Below are 26,585 nucleotides of genomic sequence, written 5' to 3'. Positions count from 1 at the left end.
CTAATTTGTCTCTTTGATTGAGTTTGTGAGATAAATGTTTGCATCATTCTCTATTAGTGCTAGTCCATCATCACATTTGATCCTTGTATCCTTGTATCGGTACATTTGATCCTTGTACTGATCAAAAATGTCAGATCAGAAGGATGGCTAGTGATAGACATTTTGATGAGTTCAATAGTACTCTTGGCAGGCCCCAATGTGAAAACTATGCATGCTCGATGGTGTGTATGCCATGGGTGGATATGGATGGTGATGATTCCTACTTTGGAAAGTGCTCTTCTCTATAAGAGGAAGAAAAATGACTTTCACGGTCCCCAAAGAGTTGGTCTAACGGTAAGGCTTTGGCCTCTCAACCTGCGTGGTGTGGGTTCAAATCCCCCGTTAGGTCACACCCTAGAGGGACACCTTGTGCTCACTTGGTGTTCACCTTGCTAGGGCTCTTGCCCTTGGACACTTGAGTGCATCCTCCTCCTCGGGTGGGTCACCCAAGGATGAGGTTCCTAGCTGGTTGTTACGAGTTCTCTCCGTCGTTCCCAGCACGTGGTGCATCAATTAGGTGTCCATGGTGATGCCTACACATGGCTCTTGCCCGATGGTATGCGGCCCTTGTCCGACCATGTAACATGGCTAATATTTGGAAGGGATAAGCACCTCTCCCTATGGGCCCTCTGGTGTGTCGGAAAAAAAATAAAATGACTTTCACGTGTTGTTTTAGATGTAATAACAATTCCAGCATGTCTGGCATATGCTACTAAAGTTACAACCACAAATTCTTCTTCATCTTGCTGAGCATGTTCAAGGTGTCCACAAATTCTACTATCTTGCTGAGCATGTTCAAGGTGTGAGTGTCAATTGATTCTCGGTGCCATGTCTATTATAATATGTCTCTTTTAACAGGTGTAAACGAGGGCTCTTCCAAAAAGGGAGGTATGTCACAAAAGTGATGATGCGGTAGGTTGATTACCTTGTGTATTTTGCCAGTCGGAGATTTAGTAAGGCAGAACAAGGGTATTCTACTACGAAAAGAGAGGCACTGGGAATGGTGTTCAACGCCACAAAGTTTAGACTTTAATTGCTGGGGAAGCTCTTTCATTTCTACATATTGCTGACGTAGCATTGTAGGAATATGGCTAACTAACTATTGATATGGCAATGCATAGGTCCATCAGACTTGGCTAACAATAGATGCAACATGCTGACACGGTAGTCCACGCCGCTATTTTTAATTACAGCCCATTGTAATGATTTTTGGGGAAATCTCTTCATGGGATTAGGTGCACCTAAGTTGTTGTTCATCGAAAAGATTTTGAGCAACAGCCAAGGCGAACAAGCTACCTTTTAGCATCATGGTTTATAAATAATAGACCAGCATGCCAATTGTAGCTTAGATACTCAAATATTGTCTCTAACAAGATGCATTGTACGCTCTTTTTCTTAAGAATACGGATAAAGAAATACCACAAGGGGTGCCCACTTTAGGGGGCATTATCCCTCAAAAAAGAACCCCACCACTTTTTGTCTCTATGCAGAGCTGATTTACAGGTTGATTTTTTAGCTTGAGCATGACCGAGTCACATGCATGATGCTTTTGGCATTAAGCACCACCCTGGTTGCAAGAATAGGCTTAAAATCAGTCATACCATACTTTGAAAACATAACTAATGCATACTATCATTGTGACGGCCATATGCCCTCTTCCATCCATATGATATTAATGCCCAAAAAATAATGTAGCTCACCTAAATCTTCCTATCAAATTCCTCCTTTAAGAGAGCTGCTATAGGAATCACTTTAGCCTCACTATTACTAGCAATGATTTAATTAGCCACATAAATGCAAACTATCACAATATCTTTCTCATTTTTCCGCAAGTATAATGAATGATCTGCCTCAGCCATACAAAAATCAATGGTAACTGAATATGGTGTAATTCTTTCATGGGGAGTTTTGAGTGGCACCTCGCTACACACACTTGAAGTGAAAAGTGTTTCTTTTTAAGCTTTTGTATTTTTAGTTATGGCTTTCCAAGTTGTCCCAACTACCTTGATTGTGGTTGAAACATGAGGATTGATTTCATAAAATAGAACTATTCCTCTCGGTGCTACAAATTTGGCATTCATAATGTCTAGCGTGGCTAGATAGTGCCTCCATTCAAGTATGTTTCTTTTCTTTCAACCAACGGACTAGGTTGTAATGTGTAGTGAAAGTGATTTATGGTGATTTAACTCAGTATGAGTACCTCGTGCATACTCAAGGTTCTTTTTAATTCATGAGAGATTGTGCAATAGACTAGAGAGAGAAGAGATACTGTGAGTTAAGGTTGTGTGTGTGTGTGTGTGTGTGTGTGTGTGTGTGTGAGAGAGAGAGAGAGAGAGAGAGAGAGAGACCAAATGGGGTCCCAAACCCCCCTTTCTATTGCTAGAGGTATTAGCTTTAGGTCATGATACACGTTGATGGGATCTTGATACAGATGCTTGGATCTAGGATGCTTGGATTTAAGAGGCTAAGGGTTGATTTGCAAAAACGCTAGTGGAAATGGTTGGATCTGCAACCGTACAACGGTACAATGAGATTGGGACTAAAAACTGTTGAATGCCATGGCGGGGCTGATCCGGTGAGGGATGGCTAGTTGTGCCACCATGCTGAAAAACACTACGGGATGAGGATATTGATGGGTTGGTTTCCCATAGGATATTGGGGGTGCTGACTTTTGATGTGTTGGTAGTGACCCTAGGGTCACCTTTATATGGGTCGGGCAAGGCTTAATAAAACCCCACGTTTTTGCAAATGATGGAATTATTAATAAGTTTAATAACTACCTAGGCTCAGTATTGATGATCTCTATCGGAACACTCCCCAATGCCTACACCTTGGAGACATTGGTTGTGCTCATGTGCTATCAAAGAGTATGCAATTGGACATGCATGTCCTGTGTAAAAGACTCGTGAGGGTGCTAGAACACTTCCTAGGTTGTTCTAAACCCTAGAAGTAGGACTTATATCTTATTCACATGCACATATGGTTAGATGTGCACGTGACATAGGCACTAAAAACAACTTCAGAGAAGCTTAGTACTAAAACAAATATCATTGTGTTGAACCAAGGCCATGTGTGCTATTGAAACCACGAACGTCCCTTAAAAAGAGATAATAGATGTAATATGAAGGCAAATCTGATAGAAAGCCATTATGGCCACATCTAAGAAAGTTTTTCTTAATGAGAACATAGTTAAAGTGATCTAATAGCTATTCATGGTACGAGAATGCCGTGACTACTCAAGGGTTGATATGTGGTCCGAGCTCCATCAAGAAGAATGTACCCAAACTTCTTGCATATTACAATGAAATACTACTAATTGCTTGTTAGAAGCTCGATGGCCCATGATGTACATAAAAGGTGTCAATAGAAACACAACAAAAGTAGAAACACAACACTTTTGTTGATGTTGATGTTGATATTACCTCTGATCTTTGCCTCATGACCTTGCAAGTTCTTTGATTAGGCAATTTTAAAAAGAAACAACATGCTTCACCCATGAAATTGAAATATCGCATGGGCCATGAGGGAAAAAAGGTTCAGCTCTAAATGGAGCATAAAATCCCAAACAATTATTAACCTACAAAGTGGATCTTGAAATGGAAATTTCCATGACTTGAAAACACCAAAGTCATACACAGCAAAGAGAAGACAAAAATATGGACAATTTCAAGACAAAATTGCATAAAAACATAAATCTAGGAACCATCCAAATATCATTCAACAAAGCAATATTTGCATAAAAACACAAGCCTCAAAATTATTAAAAAACAATTCATAAGGTACAATGAATCAATACATAAGTGGTTGCATAGCCCCTTCAACACAGATTCCTTCTCCTACATCAATATGTGTGCTTGAGAAGCATTAGATCTCAAGAATCATAAGATCCTACACAAATCGCAAGCTTTGGAAGAACTTGCTCAATGCAGAGCTTTGCAAGAAAAGTCTTTTTGAGGCTATACTTTCACATGGAAGTCACACTAGCCTCATCTATTATCTTTTATTAAATCCAATTGACCTGAGAAGCACTTTAGAAGCCTTTGAAGTGGTTGACCTAGTTGGAAGAGAAGTGAAATTGGAGGGCCAACAGAAAAATTTTAATCAGGTTTGCGATATAAAGGTGGAAAGAAGTTAATCAAAGCAAGTATTGGACAAGGGTCTTTCAATTGACATTTAAATTATTATTTTTTAAAGAGCCAATGAGCTCTAGAAGTAAAGTTGTATTCTGTGTGGCAAGGTAAAGGTAGGGCAAGGGTCCTAGCAAGAGTAGAGAGTGTAGCTTCCCAAATAGTGTGGGGCAACAAAGAGTTCTCTCTAGCACATGTAAAGGCAGATAATCAGACATACACGTTTGTGAAGAGCACCCACTTTGCAAGGAGTAACACCAGCCTATGACATGGGTCCTTATAGATGTGGCACTCAAGAGTGAGTGGGTTATGTTATGGTGGTGATTCTTGAAGACGGATACACATGTGCACATGCTATGTGTGTAAATAGGGCTCGATCCAAGTCATCCCCTTGGCTTGGTGATCCCTCCACAACAACACAAAGAACCAACATCTAGTTGGCGTGCCCTTCATTCCATGCCCACGTGCGTGTTTGCAACAAAAACCTGAAAATACGGTAGGACTTACTTTGGAAGTTGGCCAGGAACCTCACGCAAGCGGCATCATGCCGTTCTTGTTGGGACGCATGTCATACTCTGTGCATTTAAACTTTACCATTTTCTTCCTCTCCTGCTCTATATGTATGCGTGTGTGGCTATATATATGTCTGCGTTTAAAGTTTATCGTTGTTTCCTCTCTTGCTTTATATGTGTGGTTATATATATTTAAAAAAAATTTCTCTCTCTCTCTCTCTCTCTCTCTCTCTCTCTCTCTCTCTCTCTTCCTTCTATTCACTACTCTGCTTACTATGATAATAAATTATATTAATTAGAGAGATCCTCTCCCACCCAAACCCCCCCAAATGGTTGACACAAGCTTGCGTGAGGCTTCGCCCTTGCCTCCCTAAGTCTCTCTCTCTCTCTCTCTCTCTCTCTCTCTCTCTCTCTCTCTCTCTCTCTGTGTGTGTGTGTGTGTGTGTGTGTGTGTGTGTGTGTGTGTGTGTGTGTGTGTGAGAGAGAGAGAGAGAGAGAGAGAGAGCACGACCTTGCAACAAAGAGAGAGGAAGAGAACCACATCGAGGCATTGCACAAAGCTTCTACACGCGCGCGCGCGCGTGTGTGTGTGTGTGTGTGTGTGTGTGTGTGTGTGTGTGTGTGTGTGTGTGAGAGAGAGAGAGAGAGAGAGAGAGAGAGAGAGAGAGAGAGAGAGAGAGAGAAGGGACCATTGCCAAGTTTGTTGTCAGAACCCACCTTCCCCTTCATTCCTTTTACCACACCAGGGGGGCAGAGAGAGTATCACTCGAGAGAATCTTGATTTTCCTTTTCTTGAGATACTCACTTGTTTGCTTGCCTCTTGTGTAAATATGCCAATCAAAGTCATGGATATGTTTGTTTGTGCATGCTCTAATTTTGTACATATTATCAAAGAATGAATGTGTGCATTCTTTAGAAATCAATGATACCTTGGAATCAAGGGCTGGTGAATGTTAATGATATCATTCCAATGAATTTTTCTATCACAAAAAGATCAAGACATATTCTTTCAATAGACAATGTGGAAACATGGCATGTTAAAATCGATAACATTATCTACCAAATTTTGTACTTTTTCTTTGGATAGCCAACATAGAGAACAAGTAATTATTCCTCTATTAACAAGTTCTCTTTTGTTGGGTTTTTAGGTTTTTTGTACAAAGAGTAGGCCAAATTGTAATGCTTGTCCTATGCAGAAAGGATGCAAGCACTTCGCCAGTGCCTACTCAAGGTAAAACAAACTTTGAATTTTGTGCGCCAAACTAGAATCATGAAACCAATTGTCAAAGAAGTTGATAAAGAAGCTATCTTTTAAGTCAAAAACTTATGTTTTATATTCATTGCAATTGCGTTAGATTACGACAATAGGAAGCAACATTCCATTCAACTATTTCTAGTCCTTTCCCTACTTTTTTGGAATCTTCACATTCTCTACCCTTAGTTCTTTTTGCCTCTACTTTTATGTACAAGGATACCTTCTATACCTGCACACTTCTTCATACAATGACAAATCACAATCTTGAGCATCATAATGAATACATTTGCAAATGCATGAAATATCTCTGTAAAGAAATGCTTTGGGTTATCATTAGTTATAACTCCCTTTTAGCTTAGGATGTTTTTAGCTAAAAGTAAAAAATGCACTAAAAGTGAGCTATTTTACTATCATGATGGATGGATTATATCATGTTGGGAGGTTACCTTTTTATCTATACATCTACATTTGTCAATTTTAATATTTAATGAGCTTATGAGACTTATAATATTAATGATAGTAAACTACAATTTGATCAATTAGATGTATCTCATTTCATAAATCAAAGTAGAAGGTTGTTACATGTGGCAAATATTTATAACACCTACATTTCTTGATCATGCAGTGCAAAGTTACTTCTCCCTGGACCAACAATTGAAGAGACAATACGAGAGGAAAGTAAGTGATTATTTGATAAATATATTTTCCACAAGTGTTGAGACATAATTAAGCAATCATCCAAGTGCTAATTTTGCAGCACAACCACTTACATTTACCATGGTTGACAATGAAAGTGATGTTTTCCCTTGTGAGGACGAATATTATTCGGGTGAAACTCCATCATTTTCATCTCATGCACTTGAGCCTCATGATGAGGAAGACGGTCAAGAGGAGGAGGTCATGGACATTGAAGATTTTCCTTACAATCAAACAAGTCTACCATCGACATATACAAATATGCTAGAGACATCTCTTTCTCTTGAGATACAAACAAACACCCATGCTCAATCGACTTGTCCACCTCTTTTGGGGGAGAGCCATGGAGATTTCTCTACCAAGGAGTGCTCGACGCCTCATGTCACAAAAGATTCAAACATACGGTGCTATTCACAACGACATTGTTGTAATGACCTAGATTACATTGAAGCTCCATCTTCAAAAAGAAAGCTCACATTTGAGGAAACAAGCACAAATGCCATCATTTCCCTTCAAACTAAACAAAACGTACATATTCCACAACTCAAAAAAGCTACCCGATCATGCACCATGCATTATGTGTAAGTTTCTCTTTAAAATTGATTCTCTTATTTCTTGTGTGAGATTAAATCCAATATAATAGTAATTTAAAGTGAGTTTCGAATTCCTTTTTTTGTTATAGGTATGAGATCCCTGATATGCACCCACTACTAGATGAGGTAGTTTATACATTGTGTTGAACATAAACATGTTCTTTGTGTTATGACATGTCTTAACTATGGAAAAACATTGATGGTTAGGTGGAACCTCGACGAAAGGATGATCCTTCTTCATACTTGCTTGCAATATGGAGTCCAGGTTGATGCTCTTTCTATCACTTTTTCTTCATTTTCATTTGTATATATTTTGTTCTTCCACATTGATTGATTGTTCACCTTATCATACATTTTCTTTAGATAAACATGCATAAAAAGATAACATATGCATGATTTTATCTATGATATACAAACTAGTGCACTTATTAATGCACAAAGATACACATTTATGAAAGGAAAAGATTTTTTAAGCACTCCCTTGGTTGCAAAAATGTGCATGTACTTGCATATGTGTTTGTGGAGCTATGCATATTAAAAATGGCCTAATAATGGACATTAAAAAAGGTAAGAGACATCACACATAAAAATTATGAGACATGAGTAACAATTCTATGAGAGACATGAGTAGCCCAAAGTTTACACCAAAGCAGCTATGCTTTTGAATGGGCCCGTTAGCATATGAGAGGTTGGTACAAAAAGGAAAAATATCAAAAATTAATATTTGCTTAAAAGACCACATATCTAAACCAAATACAATCAAATACTCGTGGAAAATTTTTCTCAATCATTGAATGGTTTCATTCAAAAAGATACTTTTTTGTTTAAGCTCATGTTTTTTATGTACATTGTCTTTTTCAATCGCAACATATAACTTTTTATAAGTTGCTTTCTAACATGGTTGTGATGTATTTATAATTTTTAATTTCAATCCTTATTCAAATTGACAATGTGAATCTTGCGTGGAATCATAGAGCAATTGCAACATTGCAACTACAATTACCACCTATTTAATGTAATTTGTGTTTAATTTCTATTTTTATGAAATATTTATCAAGTGTAAGCGACTAGATTAGCTTTGTCATAAGTGCTCAAATTTTGACCTAATTTGACTTTTAGGTGAGGTTCCACTTACAAATCAAGATCAAGGAATCCTTTGTGACTCTTCGTCACCAAAGGGTGAAGATCCTAATGAAGTAGTATCAGGCACTCTACTCGTATGAAAACTTAAACCAAACCTCAAATTATTATTATGATTATTTTATATGCCTTAGTGAGATAAAGGTCCTTATAAATCTTATGTCCACAGATTCCATGTAAGACTGCACTCCAAGGGTCATTTCCATTGAATGGAACTTACTTTCAAGTGAATGAGGTATGTATTTTCCTTCTTCATCATTATTGTTAGAAAATATAATAATAATAGTTTCCTTTAATTCATTTGGATTTTAAAATATATGCTTTCTATAGGTATTTGCAGACCATGAAAGTAGCTTACAACCTTTTCAAGTTCCTCGATCTTTGATATGGGACTTGCATAGATGTCTTGTTTACTTTGGAACTTCTTTGACCCAAATAGTTAGAGGTACAATTACATTTGTTAGGTGTTCTCCAATTCAAAACAAACACATAAGAGCAATCATCTTTTATGCATAAAATAGGCCAATGATAATTATCTATTTAATACTTTTCCTCTTGATTTATAGGATTTACCAGAGATGAGATTGAAGAATGTTTTTCCAATGGTAAGAATCTCAAAATGATCTCAACAAATTTACTTGCATCTTAAAGTGTACACTGATTTTTTTAGAGATGGTACTTCAATAAGTCAATGACTAGCATGCCATATATTTAGCTATATTTATGTAAGTAGTTACACTAGCATTGATGAACTTTATCTTGTTGGCTATCTCTAGGTTATGTTTGTGTGCGAGGATTTGATCGTCGTAGTCGAGCTCCTAAGCTTTTAGTGTGTAGATTGCACCTCTGTGAGAGTAGGGAGCAAAGCAAGAAGATTATAAGACTAGAAGATTGAGATACCAATTAGATGTTTATATGATGCTTTCAAATGTAGTCACTACTTTTATAATCAACAATTCACAATTGTAGATTTTTGAAGATGTAAATCTTTGTATGATGTAAGCACTGATTTAATTATGTATGTAAGGTGTATCTACTTCCAAGATTCTTAAAGCTTTCATGAATTATCAAAAAATATTAGTGCCTATGTTTTAAAGTAGCATAGACTAGAACATATTATGATTGCATTTGCTTTATGAACAAATCATAAAACCAATCATATCTTGAGTAAGGATACATAAATATAGAAACTATGTCATGAATAAAATCACATTACAGGTCTACTCTCCTTTTCAATACAAAGGGAAGTATGGGAGCACTTCTAGATAGAATGTATGCATTACAAAAAATTAATTGCCTCATACTTTACACTTTACTTATTGGATTTCTTAGTTTAGTATTAAAAAATTGTCTACGTCTTCTCTAAGAATTTTCTTTCTAGCTTTAATTTTTAAGACTATAGCAAAAAAAATGCCTAATTTTTCAAATACTTTTCATTCTTCTAATACTATAGAATGTGATTTTTTAATTTTCAACTTTTCATCATAACTTTCTTGTTTTTCTCAATAAAACTGAGGCTATCTCACTAAAAAGTTAAAAATTTATATAATACAAAAGTCTCAAGGTAAAATCTGTGATGATAAATTTAGGAAGAAAAAGGATTCTTCATTTGTAATGACCAGGAAAAGAAGCCATCACCATTATCCATTATTCATGCTTTGCTTCTAAGCAAAACTATTAATGTCACCTTTCAGCATATTTCCTTTGGTAATTATATAATACGTATTATTGAATCCTTTTGTACTTCGGATTTTGAGGCTTCCTTGTAAAATTGTTTGCAAAAAGTAAAGAATTATGTACGTTTTCATATTTGATTACCAAAAATGAAGATATAAACTTTTTTACGATTCTATATCACGTGAACATTTAAATTTCAAGAGCCTAACTATTTAAATTAGGATTGAGTGCACTTGCATGGAAGTAATTGTACAAGCATTTTCTTGGTTTGTTTCATGCAAGCACATTGTCCATCAAAACAAAAGTAGCATGATAAATATCTGGAAAATTCTGGTGAAACTTGAATTTTAGGATGGAGTGTTACCTTTAAAGTGTGTTTAAAGACACAGTATTTTTATGTAAAATGGTATATTGATAAAGAATTATACGTACATACATACATACATAGATACATATACCTACAGGCATTTATTTTTTAGTGTGCCTCAATCATGTTTTACTCTTTAAAAGATTTTCATTGTTTCAATTTCAAAATAATTTCCATTTTGTGTGCAACAAATATGTTTAAATAATTGTCTTGGTATGGAGAATGGTGAAGAGAGAAGCTACAGACAGGGAGGAAAAAGTTGAGCTAACGAAAAATGATTTTTCTTGTTTGAGATTGGACCACCTTGTGAAACATCTTTGTCATTTTGAGTCAACTTTATTGTTTAGAAATGGAAGACACGTGAGAAGCATATCCAATGCTTATGGGAAACCCGTAGGAAGACCTGGTTTTGACAGCCAAATTGTAGCAAGATTGGTAGTGAGATGATACTTTTTTGAAGAAAGGAGATTGAACCATCAAGGTTAGTATGTTAGCTAAGGTTGAAGTGGAGAAGTTAGTAAAACCACTTTGTGCACAAGCATTTAACCTAGCATCGGATGTCTTTGATGATGAAGAAGAGACTTCTTGAAGTTAAACCTTATTGTGGTTTTGGTCTTTGAGATTAATTTATGGACATGTTTTGGGTGGCATGTGCATTACATGTGGAAAAGTAGAAGTTGAACCAAAGTCGTCCTTAGATGGAGCTCTACCTATTGTAGCAATCTTCACATTATGTTGATTTCATTTGATAAGAAGAATAGGAAGAGTCCTTCTTTGTATGCATGAGCCCTAATGTACAAGGTTCCTAAGCCACTTGATAAAGCTATTGACCACCAACCTTGACATGAGCTACTTCAACTTTGATTCTTTGTTTTCCTTGAAGTTGTGGGGTCTAATGTTGAGGTTGTTGGTGTGATGGTTGTGGTGCTAGTTTGTATCTTGAATCTCCTTTTCTTTTACATAATACTGGACAATCTTAGAAAACATGCATCTGTCCACAATCTTGATATCTTTGCATAAGTTCAAACTCCCAATTGTATCTATCTTTGGTTTTCTTCCTTGGTTGCACGTTTAAATGTGCCCCCTGTTTTGATAGGGTTCTTCATGTGAATACATTACTCAATCGTTCTCAACCATATCTTGATTTCCATACTGAAAATGTGTTGCTTGATGGTTTATTGAGCCAAAATCCAGGAATGTTGGACCCCAAAGTATAGTCAGATGTTGTAATGGAGCTCTTGGATTGGACCTAGATGTATATTGTTTATCACTTCAAAGCACCTTATAGATGGAGCCACCATGAGCTATGCACTATTGATCTCTTAGGCAACCAAAACTTTATCCACGAAGGGTTGCTATGTACCTGTTAGAGTTTTGGCATCTCAAGTGAACTACCCAATGTGATCCCGTTAGTTTTGGTAGGGCAATTTCCTAAGGTTGGTATATATGCAACCCCTTGCCTCCATTATATTATGCATTCAGTTGTTCATTGCCAAGGTTGATTGGTTCAAGAGTCTCTCTCTCTCTCTCTCTCTCTCTCTCTCTCTCTCTCTCTCTCTCTCTCTCTCCCCTTGGTCTCCACGCTTCCGCATCATCGACTTTGACATGGCATCAGAGCTCTTGATGGAGCTTTGTGCTTGAAGAGCTTTGGAGGAGGAGCTGACTTGAGAAGACCCGTGAAGAGGCTGGACTCCCTCGTCGTCGGCATTATCTCCACCCCTTGGTGTCTCTTGCATTGCAAAACACTGCCAAAAGGAGTCATTGATTGTCACTAGCATTTCAAATTGCTAGTGTTTGCTAGCGTCTGCGGGAGAGCTTCTCTTGGTTGGCGCCGATCTCCCACCCTTATTCTTGCATGTGTTCTACAAATGCCCAACCGTCGGCTAGGTCTTTGTTCTGGAGTTTGGCGCAACCCTTATAGCCAGTGTTTTGACACGTTGTTTTCAACGTTGCCGGTGGTCTCCCCTGCACCAGTGTTTTGACACGCTACCCATGCAATCCTCTACCGATGATACTCACCCCAAGCTACCAACGGTGTTTTGAAACCCCATCTGCTAGCACTAACCCACCCTCATCTTGGAACTTGCTTCAAGCGATGAGCGTCTAGTGAGCATTTTAAAACACTGACGATGGCCAACACCTAGAGACTTGGAGATCCAGAAGCAGGCCTATGTCAAAGCACCGTGAGGTGACTTATTTTTTGGAAATTGGATCTGAAGAGAGGGGTGCAAAAGTAATTTCTTGGAGGAGAGGCTTGGGATTTGAAGAAGTGGGAGATCGTCTCTCGAGGTGACTCTTTTGAAGAAATTTTGAGAGGTTGGGAGAAGCAAAGTGTGTGGAGTTGCTTGGAAGAGGTGAGGAGATTTGAGGCTAAAGAGAGCCCTCTTTTGGCACGGCTTGAGGACAAGTTTTGTGTTATGGGGGAACCACAACATGAAATTAAGAATGAAGAAAAATAGACTTTACTTCCATTACATCCACAAAATCTCTTAACAAACAACGTTCAACACATACAGAGGAATCAGACATTAGTCGTCTGATAACTGAAAACTAAATACGTAGTAAAACAAGAATTTGACATTGCACAAGGCGTCAATCCTCTTCTTCTTCTTCTTCTTTTCACACATCCAAAACGTTACAACCATCAGGGAATAACCCGTTTACTAATATGAAGAGGTTTGTCTCTTTTCAGACTACAATTACTGACCATCTCCTTTGAAAACTACAAACACTCAACTTAAAATATGAAACTACTCCCATTTTGTATCTAACACCTTGCACAGCCCGGTGATAGAAACTTTTCCCATTAAAAACTTTCGACTCTATTCCCACAAATACCTTGTTCAAAAAAACTCAGTGCTAATAACTATATAAAGTGTACATTGAAGTACCTAGAGCTTAATCCAAGATTCACAAACTACACACTACATAATCACTAAACACCGTCCATAAACCTTAAAGAGATTTCTAACCATGTCCTAATTTGTGTATCACCACAACAAGTGCACCATTTATTGGCAACATGCCAAGGTTGGGAATCCATCAAGTAAATCATCATCCATGAGAGCTCATACAAAACAAACTTGTAGAACCAAAGTTCTATGATCAAGCTTTTACTCCACGAAAAATCAATTAAAATAGCCAAATTTAGATTCAGGATCCTTTGCATTCCTTGAAATCTGCATGACTAAAAACTGCATTCCTGCAAACTGTATCTCTTTGCAAATCTGAAATTCATCAAACATATTCCCAAAAAATCTTCTCAAACAAACAAATTGCTTCCACAAACCATGGAAAATATAATCCAAATACTCCACAAACATCTCCTCTTCAATATCCATCATTCTCGGCAAATTAGAATCCAAACAGTCTTCTCGTTGCAACTCAACCATTTTCATCAAAGATTGCACCTTTTGCAAGAAAAACATTCAAAACATCAAATCCCTTTGAACTCCATGAGCATTTTGTAAAATCGGATTCAAACCTTCATCTCCTAATCAACGTTTTGCAAAATCTAATTTAAGCAATATGAGACTGACAACATTAGATCATCAAAATCAACATCTTTCATTTGAAAAATCTGAACACACACACACACACACACACACACACACACACACAAAGTCATTTTTTGACCTAGTAGACAGCAGTTCACTGTTTTGATCATAACTTCTTCATCCAAATAGTCTATGAAAGAGAAACGCCATAGGAAGAGGCATTCTAGTGACATGGAGTCAAACCACTGAAGAATCAGGATCCAGTCCCAGCTCCAATTCATTTGAAAGTGAATCAGACGACCAAGGTAAGGGGAAGAAAAAGGAACCGTGGACAAGGAAACTAGAGGAAATGTCTAAACAGATAGCTGAAATAGCTAAGACAAGACCTTCAATAAAGAAGATGGAGATCTGGTGTTCCAAATACAAATCTAAATATCATAGATCATATGAATGCTCACAGTGTACATACTACAAAGCATATGGTCATGTATGGAACAACTGTGGTGTCAGAATCCATCATTTTAAAAAAGGAAAGGACTTGTCAATGATTGCACTTACAAATCCAGAAGCGATCAAAACAGATGGGGCCAATGGGTCCAAAGAGAATGAAACCAGCACAGGTATTGATAGTGGCCAAGGTAGGTACCAAGGAGCAATTGTTGGCCAAGGCAAAGGCAGAGGAGACTTTCAAAAAAGAAAAAGAGGTTTGAATTGCTACACATGTGGGAAGTATGGTTACTTTGTAGCCGAGCGTCCTGATGCTGCCAAACCAGAAACACCTGACCAGAAGGCACCAGGACCAATGCCAGTCAGGGTGGTAACCAGAAGCAAGGGTGTTATCATTCAAGATATTCCATATGAAAAAGAAGAAAAGAAGAAAATCAAACAGCTGAAACCAAGAAGTGGGAAGAACAAAGATCAATACGGAAGGCAAAAGACAAGGAGAAGGTAGTGGATGAGTGGCAAGAACAGTGTGAGCTTGTAGCTAAAATCACCTAGAATCTAGCTAGGAAACTATCAAAAAATCCCATAATGCGTTGAAGATCGCATGATTCAAAAACCACCACTCCAACCTTTATGAGCTCAAGAGGAGTAGCAAAGTGAGTAGGCAACATCTGAACTGAATGAGACCATGATTGTTGTGGTACAAAGTCTGGACAATGAGGTAAAGCAAGTCAGATCAAACTTGAATGAAGTTGGAGCAACACTTTTATAGACTTGAAGCATTTTTGGAGATGGTGGAGCTAAGGAGTAAGTTGGAGCTAAAAACTGATGCAGATGATGAGCACTTGCTAAATCAAGCAAGCTAGGTTCGCTTCAAAATTCATTGGTGATTTGGAAACTTTATGAACCTTAGGTCAAGCCAAGTGCTAGGAAACCTAGGATCCATGGAGATCAAAAGAGAGCATCAACCAAAGGGAAATGTCGGTAATAATCTTTAAAGAGGAATGTGATTTATACTCTGACACTAATTCAAAAAAGGCCTCCTTATCAACTAACTCTGGAGCTAAGGTGACCATTAAGTATTTGAGTGACCTGATGTTCTATTTGAAGAATAAACATGGAGCTCATATTTACGCAAACCCATTAAATGAGTCGTATTCAAAATTGATGACCATGACATTGAGTTTGAGCAATTGTTGCTAACTCAAAAAAACGGGACAACTACATGGACCCTTAGGGTACTAGATTCCTTTAAAAAATGGATTCCAATAATGTAATGTTTGGGGATAGTCGGTACTACCAATAGTGAAAATGGAGATAACAAAACCACCTCTAGTTGGCTTAGTTGGTTATGTGCTATTGCATTCATGAACTACCGAAAAACCAAAACTAGATTATAAGAACTTAGGAGTTTACCATTGGGCAAATGGAAGTTGAATTGAACTCTTAATGGCATGTAATCCCAAACAAGGATCACTCCTAGACAATAAAAACATCCTATGTCTTTAAAATGAATAAAGGAGAAATCCTACCAAAATATATCCTCACGGATAAGTTCAATAATGGATTCAATGTTATGAGAGAACATGAAATTGAAGAAATCAAATACCAAGATCTTTCGATCCGGCAATGGCTACCTAACATGAGGAAAGTAGATACTATAATTTCACATGTCTCGTTTAGGAGTGTGTGATAGCAGATTGTTGTGACGGATGTCTGTAGCAAAGCTATCTAGCACTAACATACACAATATGTCAATACTCAGGGAAGCAATGTGGATGTATCTTTGTTACGCTCCTTTTCCTCTCCTAAAAAAATTGATGGCTTGGTATTCTTTGACATTCATCCCCCTCTTTTGAGAGAGAAGGTGCAACCCCTCTAGATTGGAGCCTTGCTCTTGCAGACCAGGGGTGCTCCTGCTAGGCACAGGTGTTCGCATTAAATTGTGCAAAATTAGACTCTAAAATAGTCATATCTGTTTGCAATGCTCTAAACTCTTGGATGTCAAGCAATTTGATGCTATCATCTGGTCCCATTATTGTACGGGCACCTTACCTGAGAGTGGCAGACGGTAAGGCTGTAGTATAGTAGCAGGCAAAACTGGTGTACGATTCTCAAAATCAAACATATGTTGCATGTCAATATTTGAATCCATGGCGTAACATGTTGTGCTAGCAAGAGAAAATAAGTACCTTGGTAAAAGTCGCCTTGCAAAATCAAACAGTAACAAGTATGAGCAACCACAAAACAAAATCGATTAGCCTTGCTAAATCAAAACCGTCAACTCATAATTAATCGTTAATGTTGATTGCAAACGTCTGAAGTCACCGTCTAGTTGAAATACTTGTTGATAAAGTTGAAATCTCGTCAGAAAAGATCGTGTAAAAAAAAAACCTTCAATTCAAATAGATTAAGAAGATCTTACTAGGTATGACCGGCTTTGGCTTAGCACAACCCTTTGTTGATTTTGTTTGTAAGATTTGGCCGACTTTAGTGTAGTAGGGGATTTTAGAGGTAAGTGGCCCTCCCCTTGGGCGGTCTTGTATGAATCAACACCTCCAATGATGGTGATTTTTGTCGAGTAACGCAACAAGAGAGAGAGAGAGAGAGAGAGAGAGAGAGAGAGAGAGAGACGATTGTAGCACGCAGATGTTGAAGTGTATTTTGCTTCCCGTAGTAGGGTGTAGCCACCAAGCCCAAAAATGCTGAGTTTGATGATGATCGCCTATAGCTCTCCTTCCCTCCTAAGCGATCGTGCTCGCGTGTGTCCTCCTCTCTCTCTCTCTCTCTCTCTCTCTCTCTCTCTCTCTCTCTCTCTCTCTCTCTCTCCTATATATATATATATATATATATATATAGAGAGAGAGAGAGATATATATATATCTCTCTCTCTCTCTATATATATATATATATATATATATATATATATATAGGAGAGAGAGAGAGAGAGAGAGAGAGAGAGAGAGAGCTCCTTCTACTCCACGGCTTCACATGAAAACTTTGCTAAAAATAGGTCCACACCCTTGCTTTGCCCATAATAGCTTTGATACCATCGTGAGACCATGGAGTTTGACCTCTCTCACCTCTCAGCTTCTTGCCCCTTATATAGTCAAACCCTTGAGCTCCCCTTGATCTCGGTTCAGACTGGCCCCTGGCCTCTGGCCCTTGGCTTGACATAGGGGCTAGAACCTAGAGGCTACAATCCTAAGGGTTGAAGGATAGAGGGCAACTAACCTAAGAGGTGCACCCATGGAAAATGGGTCCTACATAGGGGAAAATGCCATTTATATAAGGATTTCATCGCCCATGTCCATCTCTTTGTTCATGACATAGAGGGCTTCAATGGTCTAATTTTGGAGGTCGTGATCTCTTTTTGCATAACACTCTCTTCATTGTTGCAAGCATACCATGGTCGTTCAACAAAATATACCTCAAAGTCATGACTCTCGGTGCAACAGAACAACAAATGGCATGGTTTTTACTTCCTGCATTGAAGGTAAGGACAAGTTGTTGTCCATGTCCTCCAAGTTGAAGGTCTTGGCATTCCAGATCCCTATATTGCTTTGTATTCCTAGTCATTTTGATGTGTCTTGATAAAGGGCTGCATGGCTTCTCATTACTTCTCTCGAAAAATGCACTCTTTTGAGTAGAAGGGAGCATGGGGGAGAGAAAGAGAGGGAGAAATCCAAAGGCTAAAGCAATGGTGGCTTTATGTTGAGTAAGTTGAAGATGTTTCCAAGGCGCAAGGACTTGATGGATAGGAAAACACCACCAAAACTATTGAGTTGAAACCTAAAAGGGAGTGGACAACACAGTAGAATAATCCCTATAAAAGAGGGCAAAAAAAGGAATGGTTAAGAGGGAGGTAGCAAAGGTAAGTGTTAACAATGTACTTACTTTGGAGAATTTTAGAAATTTAGACTACTATTTGATATTTCACACATGTAAATATGCATTTGATTCTTGCAAAGAAATGAAGTAGTGTAACTATATGATGGACAATCTTCATGCAAATAGAAGTTCACTTCAATTGAACATCACATATAGGAGTCACTCGTTCTACAAAAGGTGAGCCATGCTCAAATTTGAAGTGATGGGTGTCTGGAATATCTGAAGACACGATGCAATAGTTGTTGTGGAATAAAAAATAATTACCTCAAATTTATGTTCCGAGAATAGGTGTAGATGTCTTCGAATGCTTGGAAAGAGGAACTTTCCTTCAAGTTGTTGAACCATTTATAACTTGCTCTTGTAGAATCAATGTATGTTCACATTGCTACACATGTCGATACTTGCAAAGCTAGTGTGGTCACCGCCTTTGCTTGCATGTTGATGCAAGCGATAATTCTTAAGCCATCAAAGCCGTAGCTTATGATTACCTTGAAAAATCTTTCTTAAGTTGTCAATAACGTTGATCCTTTCTTTTGCCATGTGTATAATTTTTTGCTTTTTTTTAATACAAAACTTGCCTTCAAAATTTGTGTCAATTCTTTGTTGATTCCATTGTGGTTAGTAGAATCCAAATCTCTTGCGGTACCTCTCTTGATCTCCCCTTGCGGGATGGCCCGTTTGAGTGGCCTTAAGGTGCCCAAAACATGAAAGACCTCAAACTCAAGCTATAGCAGCCATCTGTTATTGTAAGAGAGAGAGAGAGAGAGAGAGAGAGAGAGAGAGAGAGAGAGATGCATGCATCATCGTGTGTGCTACCCCAGTAGAGGAGACACTAAAGCATGTTTTATTTCTTACTTCAGGCAACCCCCTTAACCCTAGCCTTGCTCTGATTTGTGAATGCCAAAGTGGTAGCTTGTGTGTGTGTGTGCGTGTTAGGGCCAAAACAAGAGAGAGAAAGAGAGACATCCACGATTTTTTGCATGCTCATTCATTAAGAAAGCCACGATTCTCCCCCCTTTGCTTTGATGCCATTGAAAGTTTAGGAGTAAGGATAGTTTGGCTCTCCTCCCATGGAGGCCCCTATTTAAAATAAAACAAGGGCTCCCATGCCAAGATCTTCTTGTAGGACCCTTGTCCTCACACTTTGGATAGCTATTCCTTCATCTTTTCAACAACATTTGACTAAGCTTTTTCCTTTGAACAATATGGTAATTGAATAGTTTCACATTGTTGCCATGTTCTTGCCTCCCTTTGTTGAGGGGGCCCACTCTCGAAGGAATCTTTCAATTATATCAGCAATTTTTTGTATGTTGATTCAATTTTTACCTTTCTGGTATTCTCTTTTCAGGATATTATGATGAAGAGTGGGAGATTCCAAGAGACTCTTTCCTTTGCAGATTTTGGTGGACTTGCACTTCTTTCTTATTTCACAACCGAGGACATTGTTTCTCTAACAAGGAGGACTATTACCAATTTACTTATTTTGGACAATCTTAGGCATTTAGGCTATGATTGTTTATTTCACACATGTAATTATTCCTTTGATTCTCACAAACAATTGAAGACGTGTATTTCTAAGGTAGACATTGTTTATGCAAATAAAAGTTCACTTCAACTATTGTCTTTAGTTATATTGAAGTAAAAAGCAAGTTATTTTTTATATTTTTGGAACAAACACAAAAGAAGAAGCACATTGAAAATACAACATTATGTGTGCCACTTTTTTGGCAGCAAGATTGGGCTCTCAAGACTCCGCAAGGAGTCTCTAAATGGACACTATTCATGCAAACAAAAGTCCACTTCAACTATTGGTGAAACAAACACAGAAGAAGAGACACTCTAGAAATGGCTATTATGTGCGCCGCTTTTTTGGTAGTAATCAACCTTTGGAGACTTCATAAGGAAGACAAGCAATCTGTGTTATCACTATTACTACTTTCACACATTTTATCATTGTTGCTTAAGTTTTATTCTCAAAAATCATTCAAAAGAAGCAATGTAAATAGAAATACCTTTTACCTACTATTTTAGAGTTTAAGTGAAAAGCAACCACTTCGTTTTTTTTTTTTGTGCATGAAGAGAGAAAGAAAATCCCAAAAGCGCGCCTTCACGTGCACCGCGTCAAGAAGTTGTACTACTGAAAAGTGCGGTGCACAACCTACTTCAAAGAAAGTGATACAAGCAATTGAAGAAATGCAACAAAGGCAATTCATGCACACATACACTCTCAAGGGACAATCGCAAAGTGTTGAAAATTAGTTTCAAAATCAATTGAAGTGCCTACAATCATCAATGAAACAAGAAGATGCTCTCTCAATTGCTTCTATCACCCTTTTGGATTGTTTAAAGGCTTTACATACTCATTGGAGCTCTTCTTGAATTTTTTCTAGCTCGTTCAACATACATAGATATCATCTTCTTTGTTCTTTTGTGTACTTTTTCCTTTTTGCAATTTAACCCTTGCCTATATATTTTACATTTACATCTATATTTTTTCTTTTTTTTTTCTTGAATTAATCAACTATGACCACCCAAGATTCTCTTGTTACGGATCAAAAGATTGATGTTCTTTTTAAAGAGCTTAAAAAGAAACACACTGCACATACTCTCTTTCACCAAAAGCTTGAGAAGTTACAAAAGTAGAGTTTCCATGAGCGCAATCATGAAGATGACGACTAAGACAAATGATTCATCAAAGAGATTAAGCATACTTTGGATGCTCAAGAGAAGACAAAACAAAACAAGATATCTAAAAAGACATTTATTTTTATAAAGTAGAATGGAAGAAAGGATACGCATACTCTTCTCTCTTGTTTATCATCCTTAGATGACTGATTTCAAGGACAGAAGTTCAGTGAATGAAACTAAATCAAGTGTGCAACAAACGAAATGACGAAAGATGCTTCTTGACTAATTTCAATGAGCAAAACAAAATCAAATGTGCAGTAAACCAAATGATTAAACATGCTACTTTTGTCCTTGACCATTTTCAAGGACAAAAGTTTAGTGAACAAAACAAAATCAAGTGCATTGCAAACCAAATGATGGAACGTGCTTCTCTTTGGTGGAATATGACTCGCAAACGACACAAACAATCACAAACTTGAAAGAAATTTCAACGAATGGTAATGAAGTACTTTCCCTCTTCTCAATACAAGGAGAAAGCTAGAGATATGGGTCACACAAAACACACATAGTAACTACTTGCTCTTCAAAAAGTAGATTTTTTTTCAAATGGAAATATATTGCCAACTTGGAGTACACTTTACATGTTGAGGTCAATAAATCTCATCCTCATCCCATTTACACCTTCCTCACACTGTACTTAGTGGATTGAAGATGATAATGATCATCAAGTACACAACATAAAGATGGATGTCAACATTGCTAACACTTTTAAAGATAGCAATCAAGAACCTCAAGCTAACTCAAACTACCGAGGTCACACATATACTCCTACTTCTTAGCTACATAGTTTTTTAACGTATGCAAGTTAAAATTAATGATGATTCTTGTAAGTGATGAGAGAAGCACACATAATTTCATTTTTGTACTTATTTCACAAAAGTTTAAATTATATATGAATCTCACAGATTGTAAAGTAAAAGCAACATTCCAAGGAATCAAAATAAATTATGTATATGTAGTAAAAGATTTGCAATACCAATTAGGAGACTTCATTGAATCACGATATTTTTTAGTAGCACTATTGCAATACACAAAATTATTTTGGGTATGCATTGGATACATCATTTTAATCCAAAGATTGATTGTGATAAGCATAAAATCATTGTCACATATAATAAAAAATCTTTCACATTACAAGCTAACCAAAAGCTAAAATCAGAACCTCTTCTTAGTCATATCCAACCGAAAAGGTTAGCTCAAAAAGATAACAATCAATTTTTGGTTTTAATCAATGAGATTGAAAGGCACAAAGACCAATTTTGCTAACCAAATTCTTTATATTTCATCAAAAAGTTCTCACATCAATTATGCACTCAGACATGCCCCTATCTTACAAATTCATGATTCCAAAAGACCCTTTATTTTTGTTACAATTGATAGTAGTGGGTGTGGTATTGGTGTTGTATTAATGCAAGACAATCATCCCTATTGCATATGAAATTAAAAAGTTGAACCCAATGAGCTCAATTATAGCACTTATGACAAAGAATTGCTAGATGTTGTGCATGCTTAGAGATTATGGAAACATTATTAAATGTGAGCTTAATTTTTTATTACAACTGATCAACAAAGCATTCAGCATTTGCTTTCACAACCAACCATCTTTGATCGTCATACAAAGTGGACATCATTAATTTAAAGTTTTCATCCACTCATTTAAGTTGCATGCCACCAATTAGTAATATTTTTGTTTTTGTTGAAACTTTTTAAAAGATGATTGATAGTTATGATCGTGACTTTGACTTTTGACATTTATTATTACTTTTGTAAGCATGCATCTTTTGTTCATGGACAATACTTTTTTCACGATGGCTATTTGTTCTTTGAAAAGCGATTATGTGTAACCATTGCATTTCGTCAACTTGTCCTTAAAACGTGCCATGAACCACCTTATATAGGCTATCATGGGATTGCCACAACTATTTACATAGTAGAATCTCAATTTTATCGGCCCTCCCTTCGAAAAGATGGTTACATAAGTTGCACAATGTTTTGCTTGTCAATGAATCAAGCATCATCATGGTAAGCAAATTGGTCTGTTGATGCCTTTACCTATTTCTGACTCTCCTTGGCAACACATTTCTATGGATTTACTACTAAATTGCCACTCACTCATGCACAAAACGATATGATTTGGACAATCGTATATAGATTTAGCAAATAGTCTTACTTTCTACCTTGTAAGAAGACCCTCTTAGTTAAGCAAGCGGATTTATTGTTTCTTAAACATATTTTTGTTTGCACGAAATGCCTAAATCTATCATATCTGATCAAGATAGACGTTATTTCAATGATTTTTGGGTGACAGTTTTCACAAATCTAGGCACTCAAATAGACTTCACTTTTGTATTTCATTCGGAATTTAATAGACAACAACAAGCAACGAATAGCACCATTCTAGATCTTTTACGAGCATACACTTATGAGAGACCGGGAACTTGGGACATATACATACACTTGCTTCAATTTGCATACAACAACACTTCTCATTCATCCACAAAAAATAACCATTTCAAATTGTATATGGGTACTCATTGCCTACTCTTGTCTCATATTTCGGTGGAGGGGGCCACCCCTCGTGCGCAACAACTCCGGTAGTCCTTGGGCTGAACTTGGCTTTCACATCTTGAGTTTTCATTAGTGATGCAATGCACTTCACGTTGCCAAGTTAGAAAAGCCACTCAACTAATTGTTGGTTTTTTGCAAATGTTCCAGATGCTAGGTGACAATACGAAGCTAAAAGAGGAACCCTTATTCATGGCTATGTAGCATAAGCGTATACCAATGTGCTATATCAACACACGTGGTGGCTTGAAAATTCCACGTACAGTGAAAAACTCACTCAATCTGCAATCTAACTTGACCTCCACATGGTAGTCTTGTCAAGAAATAGATCGAGAGAAAAGGGGGTGAAAGGGGCTGCTCGAGGGTTGCATGCATAGTTATTTGCACGGGGTCTTAAATGATGAGCATCAAGCACACTATTAGCTTCCACTTGCTAAGTGACCCTACCACAATAAGGCTGTTTTTACAAACGGGAAGTCCCAGACATCCCATGGATGAGGACCTTAGTTTTTAACGTTGCCCAATTCAGAAACAACCTAATAAGAGTTTTTCCTACCATTTAAACAACCATGCTAATTGGGTTGAGCGGTTAGTGCAAGTGCCTTAGCCACTACGTGTCTCTTCTTCAATTCGTACAGATAACTTTTTTGATAAAGTGCGTAAGGGACTGCTCACTAACCAAGGCGCCAATTGTTTGGGTGGGAGAAGGTAGTGCAATTTCTACGCGTGACTAGACAAGTTGGCACCCCATCTTTTTGGCCTGCCCAAAGGGCAAAGGCTATAGAGATGCATTCTCTTTTTGCTGACTAAAATAGAAAAAAATTGAGTTGTATTTCAAAGCATTTGTTGATAGGCCAAAAATGTTGATTGGTTGAAATAAGATAGTGGGCACTCATTTTAAATGAAGAGTGTGTAACTCTAATGATGGCCATGTCTTCAGTTTTGAAATATTTTAAGGATTTTGAGCTCCCTCTAATGAAAAATATGTGGGTTTAGTTTTGAGCTTTTTGGGGGTTGTTGAAGGATCCAATGTGGTATGCTCGTTCAATTTTTAAAAAATGAAGTGAAAGGAGAATCAAAGCTATATGTCGATTTTTAAATTGAAAGGAAAGTGAAGTTTTTTGGCGGAGGAAGAATGTGGAAGCATCTCTCTCGAGTTTTTTTTGTCGGCACTGCGATTGATCGACTTGGAGGTACCGCCTTCTGTCATAATAATCAATATCTAATTCTCCTAAATGATTTTCTCATGTTAAACTGATCATTTAATATGGGGAAGTGCCAGGGGAGAAAAAGCTAGAATATTGGTTAAGCTAACAGACCGGCCAAAGTAGGGATCCAAAGGAGGGAAAATAGGGATCCAAAGGGGGGGCCATCTGCAAAAGAGCCATGTGCAACAATGGGCTAAAAAGACACAAGGTTCAGACTTCCAAAATGCTAAGGTTCCAAAATTCAAAGGTTGTGTCCAAAGGTCAACCTTAAGGGAATTGGATGCTTTGTGTGTGTACAAAAAAGTCTTTGCAATCCCTACTTGGGAGGGGGCGAGCCTTGCATGTAGGGGATGAGAGAGAAAGCCACACACACACACACACACACACACACACACACAAGCTCCCTTTACACAAAGGGAATGAGGGACACATGTCAGCTCCCTAGCTATAGGCCATATGCCCACAAGGTGTACCCAATTCCTATTGGATGGCCTTGGAGGTGGACCAATGAGAATTAAGCTAGAGTAAATCTAGTTTAATTAATTTAAAAACGCTTAATAAAAGAACCAATGAGAATTAAGTCCTCTAGAAGACTATTGGACAGTCTCCCAAGGGGTCCAATGAGCATTCAACAGCCCAATGGCTTGCCTGATTCCTATTGGCCAGGAGGCAAAGGGGTCCAATGAGAGTTTAGTTTAATTATTTAATTACCTAAAGCTCTCATAAAAGGGGAAAGGGGGACACATGTCAGAAGGCTATCACTTATGCTGCTTAATAGTCATTGGCTTGACTTGGGGAGAGCCAATGAGGGCTCAGCAAGAGCAAATAGCAAGAGGGCTCGCCCAAGAGAGAGAGGGGGCTGATTTTTGCAAGGCATTATCACACACACACTCACACAATCTCATGTGTGAAGAAAGAGAAGACTATCTCTTCCCAAGCTTTAATGGAGAGCTCATCACCTACTCCAAGCTTGTGAGATAGAAGCCTACATCGACACACTCTTGGCTTGTGGATGCAAATCCAACCAAGAGCCAAGCTTCAATGCATGCTCATCTCCTCTACCAAGCTAATTACTAAGCTAAAGCTATGCTAATATGAGTGATTATGTGAGAAGATGTACATCTTTCTCGTAAGATACTCCTTCTTCCTCTCAATCTACTCTCATACCCTGCTAGCTCTCACCATCTTCGAAGGTGTGTGAGGTCTTGGGTCTGAGACCGGGGATAATTAAAGTTGTGTTTGCTAAGTGTTTTGCTTAGTGCATGAAGCTTTCATCTTCATTGCACTAGCTAGTACTGAAGGAACACAAAGAATTGTATTATACAATGTCTCTCTTGATGGGAGAAACCATAATACAAAGCCTTTTGGAGGGGGGACCGATTCCATGCAAATCCGGTCCTCAACTGTTGTCAATAGCTTAATTTCTCTCTCTTTTGAAAGTATTGTTCATGCTATCTAACTAGGTGTTATGATTTTTGTTGCTCTCTCCACCCAAGCACTCTTGTAATTCTCATTAAGAATCTATTCTAATGAAATGCCCACTATGTTCATGCTAATTTCCGCTATACACAAGTTTTTAGGCCATTAAATGTTACACCTTCTCTCTCTCTCTCTCTTATGTGCTCAAGGCCGCTTCTCTCCCCCAATGGAGCAGACTTAGGGTATCGCCTTCTCTCTCTCTCTCTCTCTCTCTCTCTCTCTCTCTCTCTCTGTTTCTCCGCCTGCAGAAGAGAAGCCCCAAGGGCTCTCCCTCTCCTTTTCTCTCTCGTCCAGAAGAGGATGCCCAAGGTCTCTCTCTCTCTGTGTGTGTGTGTGTGTGTGTGTGTGTGTGTGTGTGTGTCTCTCTGTGAGCGCTTGTGTGTGGCAGATGAGCAGACGGTTTAGCT

The 26,585-nt window shown here is 37.9% G+C and overlaps 1 protein-coding gene across 4 annotated transcripts in view; it reads left to right on the top strand.

Moving 5' to 3' along the window:
- The window catches only part of LOC147436932 (DNA glycosylase/AP lyase ROS1-like), a 144,656-nt gene extending 124,871 nt beyond the window's left edge, over window positions 1–19,785 (top strand). For 2 of the 4 annotated variants that reach the window (XM_086486326.1, XM_086486328.1), the window contains exons 12-21: window positions 5,827–5,909; window positions 6,559–6,611; window positions 6,691–7,210; window positions 7,312–7,348; window positions 7,430–7,487; window positions 8,342–8,439; window positions 8,532–8,597; window positions 8,693–8,807; window positions 8,929–8,967; window positions 19,587–19,785. In XM_086486326.1, the coding sequence (XP_086342452.1) occupies window positions 5,827–5,909; window positions 6,559–6,611; window positions 6,691–7,210; window positions 7,312–7,348; window positions 7,430–7,487; window positions 8,342–8,439; window positions 8,532–8,597; window positions 8,693–8,807; window positions 8,929–8,967; window positions 19,587–19,735 (1,218 nt within the window). In that variant the 3' untranslated portion in view covers window positions 19,736–19,785. Of the gene's footprint in view, window positions 1–5,826; window positions 5,910–6,558; window positions 6,612–6,690; window positions 7,211–7,311; window positions 7,349–7,429; window positions 7,488–8,341; window positions 8,440–8,531; window positions 8,598–8,692; window positions 8,808–8,928; window positions 8,968–9,138; window positions 9,423–19,586 lie in introns of those variants that run through there. The other 2 variants (XM_086486327.1, XR_015184781.1) reach the window with 2 other exon arrangements.
- The last annotated feature ends 6,800 nt before the right edge of the window (window positions 19,786–26,585 follow it).

Source organism: Adiantum capillus-veneris, chromosome 17, assembly GCF_014529385.1.
Source record: "Adiantum capillus-veneris isolate H3 chromosome 17, ASM1452938v2, whole genome shotgun sequence".
In the NCBI taxonomy this organism is placed as follows: domain Eukaryota; kingdom Viridiplantae; phylum Streptophyta; class Polypodiopsida; order Polypodiales; family Pteridaceae; genus Adiantum; species Adiantum capillus-veneris.
Note: the sequence above shows the minus strand (reverse complement) of the source record. Positions and strands in the feature narration are given on the sequence as shown.